This window comes from Lepidochelys olivacea, assembly GCF_965140295.1.
Source record: "Lepidochelys olivacea isolate rLepOli2 genome assembly, chromosome: 5".
In the NCBI taxonomy this organism is placed as follows: Eukaryota; Metazoa; Chordata; order Testudines; family Cheloniidae; genus Lepidochelys; species Lepidochelys olivacea.
Window position 1 is genome coordinate 92,464,450 of NC_140415.1, and position 12,069 is coordinate 92,476,518.

The 12,069-nt window shown below is 40.2% G+C and overlaps 1 protein-coding gene across 3 annotated transcripts in view; it reads left to right on the forward strand.

The window, feature by feature from the left end:
- Positions 1–12,069, forward strand: part of SLC28A3 (solute carrier family 28 member 3) — a 75,434-nt gene that overhangs the window by 26,313 nt on the left and 37,052 nt on the right. For all 3 annotated transcript variants that reach the window (XM_084628529.1, XM_084628527.1, XM_084628528.1), the window contains one exon: positions 8,245–8,336. In XM_084628529.1, coding sequence (XP_084484655.1) covers positions 8,245–8,336 — 92 coding nt within the window. The remainder of the gene's footprint in view (positions 1–8,244; positions 8,337–12,069) is intronic.

The window sequence follows — 12,069 nt, forward strand, 5'->3', positions numbered from 1 at the left end:
TCTCTTCTCCAGACTAAACAAACCCAATTTTTTCAATCTTCCCTCATAAGTCATGTTTTATAAACCTTTAATAATTTTTGTTGCTCTTCTCTGAACTCTCTCCAGTTTGCTCCACATCCTTCCTGAAATGTGGCGTCCAGAACTGGCCACAATATTCCAGTTGAGGCCTAATCAGAGCAGAGTAGAGCGGAAGAATTATTTCTCGTGTCTTGCTCACAACACTCCTGCTAATACATCCCAGAATGATGTTCGCTTTTTTTGCAACAGCATTACACTGTTGACTCATATTTAGCCTCTGATCCACTATGATCTCCAGATCCCTTTCTGCAGTACTCCTTCCTAGGCAATCACTTCCCTTTTTTTACGTGTGCAACTGATTATTCCTTCCTAAATGGAGTACTTTGCATTTGTCCTTATTGAATTTAATCCTACAGTATTTATTTCAGACCATTTCTCATCCAGATCATTTTGAATTTTAATCCTATCATCCAAAGCACTTGCAACCCCTCCCAGCTTGGTATCGTACACAAACTTTATAAGTGCACTCTCTATGCTATTATCTAAATCACTGATGAAGATATTAAACAGAACCAGACTCAGAACTGATCCCTGTGGGTCCCCACTCGTTGTGCCCTTCCAGCATGACTGTGAACCACTGATTACTCTGTGGGAACAGTTTTCCAACTAGTTTTGCACCCACTTTATAGTAGTTCCATCTAGGTTGCATTTCCCTAGTTTGTTTATGAGAAGGTCATGCGAGACAGTATCGACAGTATTGACTTTAGTCAAGCTATAGCATGTCTACCGCTTCCCCACTATCCATAAGGCTTGTTACCCTGTCAAAGAAAGCTATCAGGTTACAGAGTAGCAGCCGTGTTAGTCTGTATCCACAAAAAGAAAAGGGGTACTTGTGGCACCTTAGAGACTAACAAATTTATTTGAGCATAAGCTTTCGTGAGCTACAGCTCACTTCATCGGATGCATTCAGTGGAAAATACAGTGGGGAGATTTATATACACAGAGAACATGAAACAATGGGTGTTATCATACGCACTGTAACGAAAGTGATCAGGTAAGGTGAGCTATTACCAGCAGGAGAGCGGGGGAAATGGGGGGGAACCTTTTGTAGTGATAATCAAGGTGGGCCATTTCCAGCAGTTGACAAGAACATCTGAGGAACAGCGGGGAGACGGGGGGAGGGAGAATAAACATGGGGAAATAGTTTTACATTGTGTAGTGACCCATCCACTCCCAATCTTTATTCAAGCCTAAGTTAATTGTATCCAGTTTGCAAATTAATTCCAATTCAGCAGTCTCTCGTTGGAGTCTGTTTCTGAAGTTTTTTTGTTGAAGTATTGCCACTTTTAGGTCTGTAATCGAGTGACCAAAGAGATTGAAGTGGGCACGGGTCACTTGCTGGAGGATTCTCTGCTCCTTGAAGTCTTTGAACCACGATTTGAGGACTTCAGTAGCACAGATATAGGTGTGAGGTTTTTTGCAGGAGTGGTGGGTGAAATTCTGTGGCCTGTGTTGTGCAGGAGGTCAGACTAGATGATCATAATGGTCCCTTCTGACCTAAATACCTATGAATCTAAGTGTTCTCCGACTGTTTTTTGAATGTTATAATTCTTGACGTCTGATTTGTGTCCATTTATTCTTTTACGTAGAGACTGTCCAGTTTGGCCAATGTACACGGCAGAGGGGTATTGCTGGCACATGATGGCATATATCACATTGGTAGATGTGCAGATGAATGAGCCTCTGATAGTGTGGCTGATGTGATTAGGCCCTATGAAGGTGTCCCCTGAATAGATATGTGGACAGAGTTGGCAACAGGCTTTGTTGTAAGGATAGGTTCCTGGGTTAGTGGTTCTGTTGTGTGGTGTGTGGTTGGTGGTGAGTATTTGCTTCAGGTTGGGGGGGCTGTCTGTAAGCAAGGACTGGCCTGTCTCCCAAGATCTGTGAGAGTGATGGGTCGTCCTTCAGGATAGGGTGGACGCCACTAGCCATCACCTTCAGCCCCCAATTAAAACCTCTCCAACGCATCATCAAAGATCTACAACCTATCCTGAAGGACAACCCATCACTCTCACAGATCTTGGGAGACAGGCCAGTCCTTGCTTACAGACAGACCCCGAACCTGAAGCAAATACTCACCAGCAACCACACACCACACAACAGAACCACTAACCCAGGAACCTATCCTTGCAACAAAGCCCGTTGCCAACTCTGTCCATATATCTATTCAGGAGACACCATCAAAGGGCCTAATCACATCAGCCACACTATCAGAGGCTTGTTCACCTCCAAATCTACCAATGTGATATATGCCATCATGTGCCAGCAATGCCCCTCTGCCATGTACTGCCCCTCTGCCATTTGCCAAACTGGACAGTCTCTGCGTCAAAGAATAAATGGACACAAATCAGACGTCAAGAATTATAACATTCAAAAACCAGTCGGAGAACACTTCAATCTCTTTGGTCACTCGATTACAGACCTAAAAGTGGCAATACTTCAACAAAAAAACTTCAAAAATAGACTCCAATGAGAGAGTGCTGAATTGGAATTAATTTGCAAACTGTATACAATTAACTTAGGCTTGAATAAAGACTGGGAGTGGATGGGTCATTACACAAAGTAAAACTATTTCCCCATGTTTATTCCCACACACACACACACACACACTGTTCCTCAGATGTTCTTGTCAACTGCTGGAAATGGCCCACCTTGATTATCACTACAAAAGGTTCCCCCCCATTCCCCCCCGCTCTCCTGCTGGTAATAGCTCACCTTACCTGATCACTTTCGTTACAGTGTGTATGGTAACACCCATTGTTTCATGTTCTCTGTGTATATAAATCTCCCCACTGTATTTTCCACTGAATGCATCCGATGAAGTGAGCTGTAGCTCACGGAAGCTTATGCTCAAATAAATTTGTTAGTCTCTAAGGTGCCACAAGTCCTCCTTTTCTATCAGGCTAGTTTGACATGATTTGTTTTTGACAAATCCATGCTGACTGTTACTTATCACCTTATTGTCTTCTAGATGTTTGGAAATTGATTGCTTAATTATTGGCTCCATTATCTTTCCGGGTGCAGAAGTTAAGCTGACTGGTCTGTAATTCCCTGGGTTGTCCTTTTTTCCCTTTTCATATATGGGCACTATATTTGCCCTTTTCCAGTCTTCTGGAATCTCTCCTGTCTTCCATTACTGCTCAAAGATAATCGCTAATAGCTAATATATCTCCTCAGTCAGCTCCTTGAGTATTCTAGGATGCATTTCATCAGGCCCTGGTGACTTGAAGACATCTAATTTGTCCAAGTAATTTTTAACTTGTTCTTTCCCTATTTTAGCCTCTTCTGATCCTACCTCTTTTTCACTGGCATTCACTACGTTAGACGTCCAATCACCACCAACCTTCTTGGTGAAAACCAAAACAAAGAATAGTAATGAAATTATAATAGATAGGACTGGAAAGATGAGTTAGGACAAAGAAGATGAAGGGCATGTGATAGGAAGTTATTAATTCTGATTTATTTATAATACCATTGAGAGTTCCAAAATAATTAAGGTTTATTCACAGTGCTTTATTATTGTTCCCCACGTCATTTTGTTCTTCCATCAGCAGCTCAATATAATTACTCACAGTAACGAAATCTCTATTTACACAGTAATCCGAAGAGCACTTTGCTTCACTTGAATTACTCTAAGGCCAGCTTTTGATGTCACTGAAAATGGAGTGGGAGTAGAATATCAGGCATATGGTGGGGGCAGTGGTATGTCTATAAAATTTTTATTCATGAATTGAATCTTCAAGATGGACCTAACATTTAACCTAACTATTTTTCCTGTGTTCTTGTAAAGTCCATTCATTATGTGTCCTTTATTTTGAAGACAAATGCCTCATTGATATATTTAAAAATAAAAATCACTCCCAGTAGCCTAGCATTCCTGTGTCACAAGTCTTGAAACAGATCAATCCATTAATAACAACATATACAAGGAGGAGGAAGAAAAATTGCTTTTCTTAACCTCTGAGGATAGGACAAGAAACAATGGGCGTAAATTGCAGCAAGGGAGGTTTAGGTTGGACATTAGGAAAAACTTCCTAACTCTCAGGTTGGTTAAGCACAGGAATAAATTGCTGAGGGAGGTTGTGGAATCTCCATCATTGGAGATTTTTAAGAGAAGGTTAGACAAATACCTGTCAGGAATGGTCTAGATAATTAGTCCTGCCACGAGCGCAGGAGACTGGACTAGATGACCTCTCAAGGTCCCTTTCAGTTATATGATTCTATGATTTCATAGACTGTATAAGGTATATTCCATCAGTTAGGCATTTTATGAATTATGTACCAGCAGGACAGTATTGAGGTGTATCTTCTAGGAGATTAATGCTAGTAAGAATAGTGATTTGTATAGCTACTGATAACCTTAATTTTAACTAACTCTATGTTCTAAAAGTGCCTTTTTAAAAATGACAATTCTCATTCAATAGATCTGCTCCCTGCTTGAAATAAGTAAAGTATTTAAGCACATGTTGATAAATGCAAAGTAATGCGCATTAGAAAACATAATCCTAACTATACATATACAATGATGTGGTCTAAATTAGCTGTTACAACTCAAGAAAGAGATCTTGGAGTCATTGTGGATAGTTCTCTGAAATCATCCCCTCAATGTGCAGCGGCAGTCAAAAAAGCGAACAGAATGTTGTGAATCATCAAGAAAGGGATAGATAATAAGACAGAAAATATCATAGTGCCTCTATATAAATCCATGGCACACCCACACCTTGAATACTGCGTGGTCGCCCCATCTCAAAAAAGTTATATTGGAATTGGAAAAGGTTCAGAAAAGGGCAATAAATGGATTAGGGATATAGAATGGCTTCCGTATGAGGAGAGAGTAATAAGACTGGGACTTTTCAGCTTGGAAAAGAGCCAACTAAGGGGAGATATGGTAAAGGTTTATAAAATTACAAGTGGTATAGAGAAAGTAAATAAGGAAGTAACACAATCAAATCACCTTTATGCTCTCCTTGTGCCCTGGCTGTGTTATCTACTCCTTCTCATAACACAAGCACAAGGGGGGACCAAATGAAAATAATGGGTAGCAGGTTTAAAACAAACACAAGAAAGTATTTTTTCACGCAACGCACTGTCAACCTCTGGAACTCCTTACCAGAGGGTGTTGTGAAAGCCAATACTATAATGGGGATCAAAAGGGAGCTAGTTAGATTCATGGAAGATAGGTCCATCAATGGCTATTAGCCAGGATATGCAGGAATGGTGTCCCTAGCCTCTGTTTGTCAGAAGCTGGGATTGGGTGACCGGGCATGGATCACTTGATGATAACTTGTCTGTTCATTCCCTTGGCGCACCTGCCATTGGTCACTGTCAGAGGACAGGATATGGGCTTGATGAACCTTTGGTCTGACCCATTATGGTCGTTCTTATGTTCTTACATGCTTAACTTTTAAGATAAAGTTTACAGGAATAGTATTCAGAAAATGACTTTTGTACTTATAAAGTGAGCAGACTTGATAAGGAATCATTTATATAATGTGATTCTAAGATTATCACTCCGAGTGTCAATGTGAAGCAATGGAAACAGCTACTAGTATGATTGGGAGCTCTTTTTGTTCAGAATATCACCAGGTTCAGGCACCAGTGGGATTCATGATAGTCTATTACTATTACATTTTTAATTTCTCAGTCATTTTGGCTTTTTTACACTTTACACTTTACACATTACACCCATACAACCAGATGGGCTTTCAGTTCTTTGAGAGATAACGAACTAGAACCTCAAGATGCTATTCTTCCAATGGCACATCTCAGAGTAAAATTATCCATTTATTATGTGTGTATTTGTTTAATATTGAATGGTTTTAAGGAGCCTGGTTTTAAGGAGCTAACATGACAGGCACTTAAATAAATAAATAATCAAACCCAACCCATTATGCAAATGATGTAAGGGCAAAAGAGATTGTAAGAAAATACAATTCAATTTTAAGATCTCAGAGTTAGAATAAACAATAAGGATGATTTGTAGAATTATACAAAATACCTTTAGAATATACTGTAACCAAGCAGCTTGTGTTCCACTATTCAATAAATGAAGAAGCATAAGAGCAGCCATACTGGGTCAGACCAATGGTCCATCTAGCCCAGTATCCTGTCTTCCAACAGTGGCCAATGCCAGGTGCCCCAGAGGGAATGAACAGAACAGGTAATCATCAGGTAAATATCCATCCCCTGTCGCCCATTCTCAGCTTCTGGCAAACAGAAACTAGGGAGACTATCCCTGCCCAACCTGGCTACTATCCTCCATGAATTTATCTAGTTCTTTTTTGAACCCGCTTGTAGTCTTGGCCTTCACAACATCATCTGGCAAAGAGTTCCACAGGTTGACTGTATCCTTTCATGCCCATACCCTATCTTAGCTATCTATTACTAAGTTGTAAAAAAAATCTGTCCATTACTATATCACTGTAAGAGTACACCACAGCAAGTAATCGCTAATAATCTTTAATTCATTCACCAACAATGAAAATTGATAAGGCTGTTCTGTCTTATTTATATATCTTTTCCTTCAGCTTTCTTTCCTTTTCCTTGTACCTAATCTCTTTGCAGAGGCTTAGTGGGTAACTTAATGTCCTATCAAATAAGAGCTATAATTTGTATGGCAATAGAAATTCCAGTAACAAAAATTGACATGTCAGAAGCAAACAACATTTGTCAAAGATCTGTTACTGTTTGACCTGGTAATCAAACTTTTTCCTAGTCTGTTGTTTGAGTGCTAATCTGAACTAAATAAAAATGAATCACATTACAGTGGCATGTGACATTGCCTGTTTCTTTAAAATTAATCATTATTTACCACAGCATAAGGAGGAAGCTCATGCTAAGTTTCACTGCGTATTTATCTCCAGCTGCATCTGTTTACCACATGAATACAGTTTGGATAATTTGCAAAAAGAAAAGGAGTACTTGTGGCACCTTAGAGACTAACAAATTTATTTGAGCATAAGCTTTCGTGAGCTACAGCTCACTTCTCGGATGCATCGGATGTTAGTCTCTAAGGTACCACAAGTACTCCTTTTCTTTTTGTGAATACAGACTAACACGGCTGCTATTCTGAAACCTGTCAGTTTGGATAATTATTATCCTTAAATATATCTTTGCTTTTCTAGTCTAAAGGTTGTCAGGAATTGACTTAGAGGGTCATATCTGTAGCTGTGAATTCTTTTCAAGCTTACACAAAGCTTAGGTGATTGTCTAGCTCAGTGATTCTCAACCCGCGGCCCACAGGCTGCTTGCAGACCAATCAGCACACATCTGTGGCCCTATGACATCCTCAGGGCCATACAGGTAGTATATATGTTCTTTGGTGGCCCACATAACACAGAGAGAGCTGCACCACTGGCCTAGACACACACTTTGTACCACCATATATCATATTAATGAAAATCTGAGGTGAATTAATTCCCTTACACTGTTCTTCCCTTACATCTTAGTGCACCATGGTAAAATCCCATGACATTCACTACAGACACAAAAAAAGAACCAAAAATGGTTCACTTAACACCTGGGGAGGGCAGATGCTAAGATACACTTATAGTATTTGGATACACTAGATAATTTTAGCTTCCATATAATCTAAAGTTTGATAAATGTTGAGTGCCTGTAATGATGGGCTATATTTTCAAGAGATCCAGCATTACTACAATGATTTTGTGCATGGACCTTGCCATGCACAAAAAACTACACCTTTGCAATAAAGATCATAATTATTGCAGATGTGCACACAAATTTGGTAATGAGTACACTAATGACTAGTTAAGAGCCTAACTAGTTTATGTTAATTCTATAATCTAATTTCCACACAATTACAGTAATTGCAGACACATTGCAGTTGTACATTTACATGTGAATTTTGTGTGGACAGACCCACATCTTAGTCTTTCAAAATTGTGGCCCTTTAAGGATCTCCCAAATCCATTTTCACTCTACTAGTCCAAAGTCAAATAACTAATACTAAAATAGTTCCAAAAAGATATCCAAGATTTTCAAAGGAGTTTTATTTTACACTTTGGAATGCAAAATTAACTCTCTGGCAGTCCAGGACCTTTGATAGATCTAATGCAATGTTCCTGTATGAATTACTCTTCTTTCTGCTTTGGTGGAATTTATTTCTTTGTTCTGTTTGCTTTGGTTGCTTGTGTTTACTTCTAGGTATCTGGAAAGGAAATATGATGAAGTCTGTGACTTTTGCAAGAAATACAAAACCAGAATTCAATATGTGATATATGGAATTTTAATAGCAGGTACTTTATTTTTTAAAACCATAGGAAATAACTGTACCCTATTTCAGTTTTACTTTGATTTCAGGCTATGCATATTTTGCATTCAATGTTTGAATTAAATAGTGTGAAGTGGAATTTAATTGACATAACATTCTCGAAAACTATCAGACATTTCTACAGATAAGAGTCCATCAAATCTTTCTGAATGTATTTGAGAAAATATAGGAGATAAAAGTGAATTCTAGTCCTGGATAATGGTTCCAGACTGAAATTCTCCATTTATTCACCAGACAAGTACAGCAAGAGCAATAATAGTGGAAGCTTCCCTATGCTGTGCCACCAATATGCTTCATCTCTGACCTGGACAGACTACATTTAGGGATGAAAAGGGTAGTTCAGTTACCATGTCCATTCAGTGATCAGCTTCTCGGCTAAGACAGTGGGGTCAGTTATCTTAAATTATATCTTCTAGGAGTTTGCTGGAGACTACAAATTCATGTACTATACACCACTAAACAGCAATCAGATACTAATGACTTTTAGTTAGTACCAACTTAGACTGGATTCAAATCAGTGTTCTAGAAGTGAAAGGCTCTTTGTCCTATTAACGTTCTCTGAGCCATTTAGTGCCCACGCCAGAGTGTTTCATTATGGAAAGGTCATGCCACAAAGCCTCGGCATTCCAGCATACGTAGAGAACTCATTCAAATGGTCCTGTTTGTCCCTCTCCTGATTGTGCAGTAAATCGGGTTGTTCCATTCTGTCCTTTTATGAGCTTCCTTTTGAGGTCCTCCTACCTAAACTCTTAGAATAACTAGCAGAATAACTCAAGAGAGAGGCTTCCCAAGAACAAGTCAATGTTTAATGTATCAATTCTACAAGTAACAACTTGCCTTACAAAATACTGTTTCATTGTTATAAGCATGCAAAAGCAGGTAATTATTTATGTATATTAAGTATTCTGTTGCCCCACATTTTATCCAGGAAGCTGTCATGTGCCAAATCCATTTGTAGCTAGTTACTGCAGGCAGCAAATTTGGGGCCTAATCCAAAGCCCATTTAAGTCATTGGAAAGACTCCCATTGATTTCAGCAGGCTGTGAGTCAGGCCCTTGTTGCATAGTCCAATTTACAAAGGCAAATCTCTGAATGCTTCTCCTTATTTCCACTAATATTTTCCACTTTCATGCATATCGTGGAAGATGCAATAGGCACCATTATTTTTAAATCACTCAGTTTGTTCACAAGTATCAGGGGGTAGTTGTGTTAGTCTGTATCCACAAAAACAACAAGGTGGCACCTTAAAGACTAACAGATTTATTTGAGCATAAGCTTTCATGGGTAAAAAACCCACTTCTTCAGATACATGGAGTGAAAATTACAGATGCAGACATAAATATACTGGCACATGAAGAGAAGGGAGTTACCTCACAAGTGAAGAACCAGTGCTGACAAGGCCAATTTGATCAGGGTGGATGTAGTCCACTCCCAATAATAGATGAGGAGGTGTCAATTCCAGGAGAGGCAAAGCTGCTTTTGTAATGAGCCAGCCACTCCCAGTCCCTATTCAAGCCCAAATTAATGCTGTTAAATTTGCAGATGAATTTTAGTTCTGCTGTTTCTCTTTGAAGTCTGTTTCTTAAGTTCTTTTGTTCAAGGATAGCTACTTTCAAATCTGTTATAGAATGTCCAGGAAGATAGAAGTGTTCTCCTACTGGCTTTTATATGTTATCATTCCTGATGTCCGATTTGTGTCCATTTATTCTTTTACGTAGGGACTGTCCAATTTGGCCAGTGTACATGGCAGAGAGGCATTGGTGGCACATGATGGCATATATAACATTAGTAGACATGCAGCTGAATGAGCCTCTGATGGTGTGGCTGATGTGGTTGGGTCCTCTGATGGTGTCACTAGAGTAGATATGGGGACAGAGTAGGCAATGAGGTTTGCTACAGGGATTGGTTCCTGGGTTAGTGTTTCTGTGGTGTGGTGTGTAGTTGCTGGTGAGTATTTGTTTCAGGTTGTGGGGGCTGTCTGTAAGCAAGGACTGGCCTGCCTCCCAAGGTCTGGGAGAGTGAGGGATTGTTTTCCAGGATTGGTTGTAGATCGTTGATAATGTGCTGGAGAGGTTTTAGCTGGGGGCTGTACGTGATGGCCAGTCGTGTTGTTATTTTCCTTGTTGGGCTTGTCCTGTAGTAGGTGATTTCTGGGTATGCGTCTCGCTATGTCAATCTGTTTCCTCACATCCCCAGGTGGGTATTGTAGTTTTAAGAATGCTTGATAAAGATCTTGTAGGTGTTTGTCTCTGTCTGAGGGATTGGAGCAAATTTGGTTGTATTTTAGGGCTTGGCTGTAGACAATGGATTGTGTGATGTGTCCTGGATGGAACCTGGAGGCATGTAGGTAAATATAGCGGTCAGTAGGTTTCCGGTATAGGGTGGTGTTTATATGACCATCACTTATTTGCACTGTAGTGTGCAGGAAGTGGATCTCTTGTGTGGACTGGTCCAGGCTGAGATAGATGGTGGGGTGGAAATTGTTGAAATCCAGGTGGAATTCTTCAAGGGCCTCCCTCCCGTGGGTCCGTATGATGATGATGTCATCAATGTAGCGCAAGTAGAGGAGGGACGCTAGGGGATGAGAGCTGAGGAAGCGTTGTTCTAAATCAGCCATAAAAATGTTGGCATACTGTAGGGCCATAAGGGTACTCACAGCAGTGCCACTGACTTGAAGGTAGAAGTTGTCCCCAAATCTGAAATGGTTGTGTGTGAGGACAAAGTCACAAAGCTCAGCCACCAGGTGTGCCGTGGCCTCATCAGGGATACTGTTCTTGACAGCTTGTAGCCCATCCTCATGTGGAATATTAGTATAAAGAGCTTCTACATCCATGGTGGCCAGGATGGTGTTTTCAGGAAGATCACCAATGCATTGTAGTTTCCTCAAAAAGTCAGTGGTGTCTCAAAGATAGCTAGGAATGCTGGTAGTGTATGGCCTGAGGAGAGAATCCAAATAGCCAGATAATCCTGCTGTAAGAGTGCCGATGCCTGAGATGATGGGGCGACCAGGGTTTCCAGGTTTATGGATCTTGGGTAGCAGATAGAATACCCCTGGTCGGGGCTCTGGGGGTTTGTCCATGTAGATTTGTTCCCATGCTGTAGCAGGGAGTTTCTTGAGCAGATGGTGTAGTTTCTTTTGGTACTCCTCAGTGGGGTCAGAGGATAGTGGCCTGTAGAATGTGGTATTGGAGAGTTGCCTGGCAGCCTCCTGTTCATAATCCGATGTGTTCATTATGACTACAGTACCTTCTTTATCAGCCCCTTTGATTATAATGTCAGAGTTGTTTCTGAGGCTGTGGATGGCGTTGAGTGTACAGCTGAGGTTTGTTCACAGAACACATGCTGCTCTCCATAGTATGTTTCACTTTGCCCCAGTGATCAAAGAAACTGCCTTCTTCTAATATATGGTAGGCTTTATTCAGCCAAAAGTACAACATTGAAGCCCCTAAAAGCGAATTTTTATTTAGATTACTTTAACACAGAAACAGAATTATTTCTTGTTTAATCTGGGGATTATTGTTTAATGTACACCTTAAATCAGTTGTTATTAGTTCTTCTCTGCTGGTTTTTTTACTTATCCATTCCTCATCCCTGCCCCATGTCCATGAGCCAGGTCTCATCTCATCTCTCCGCCTATCCCATCTGCTAGCTATAGGTTCCAACCATTCTTATTTAACTGCTTTGCTTTCCCCTTCCTC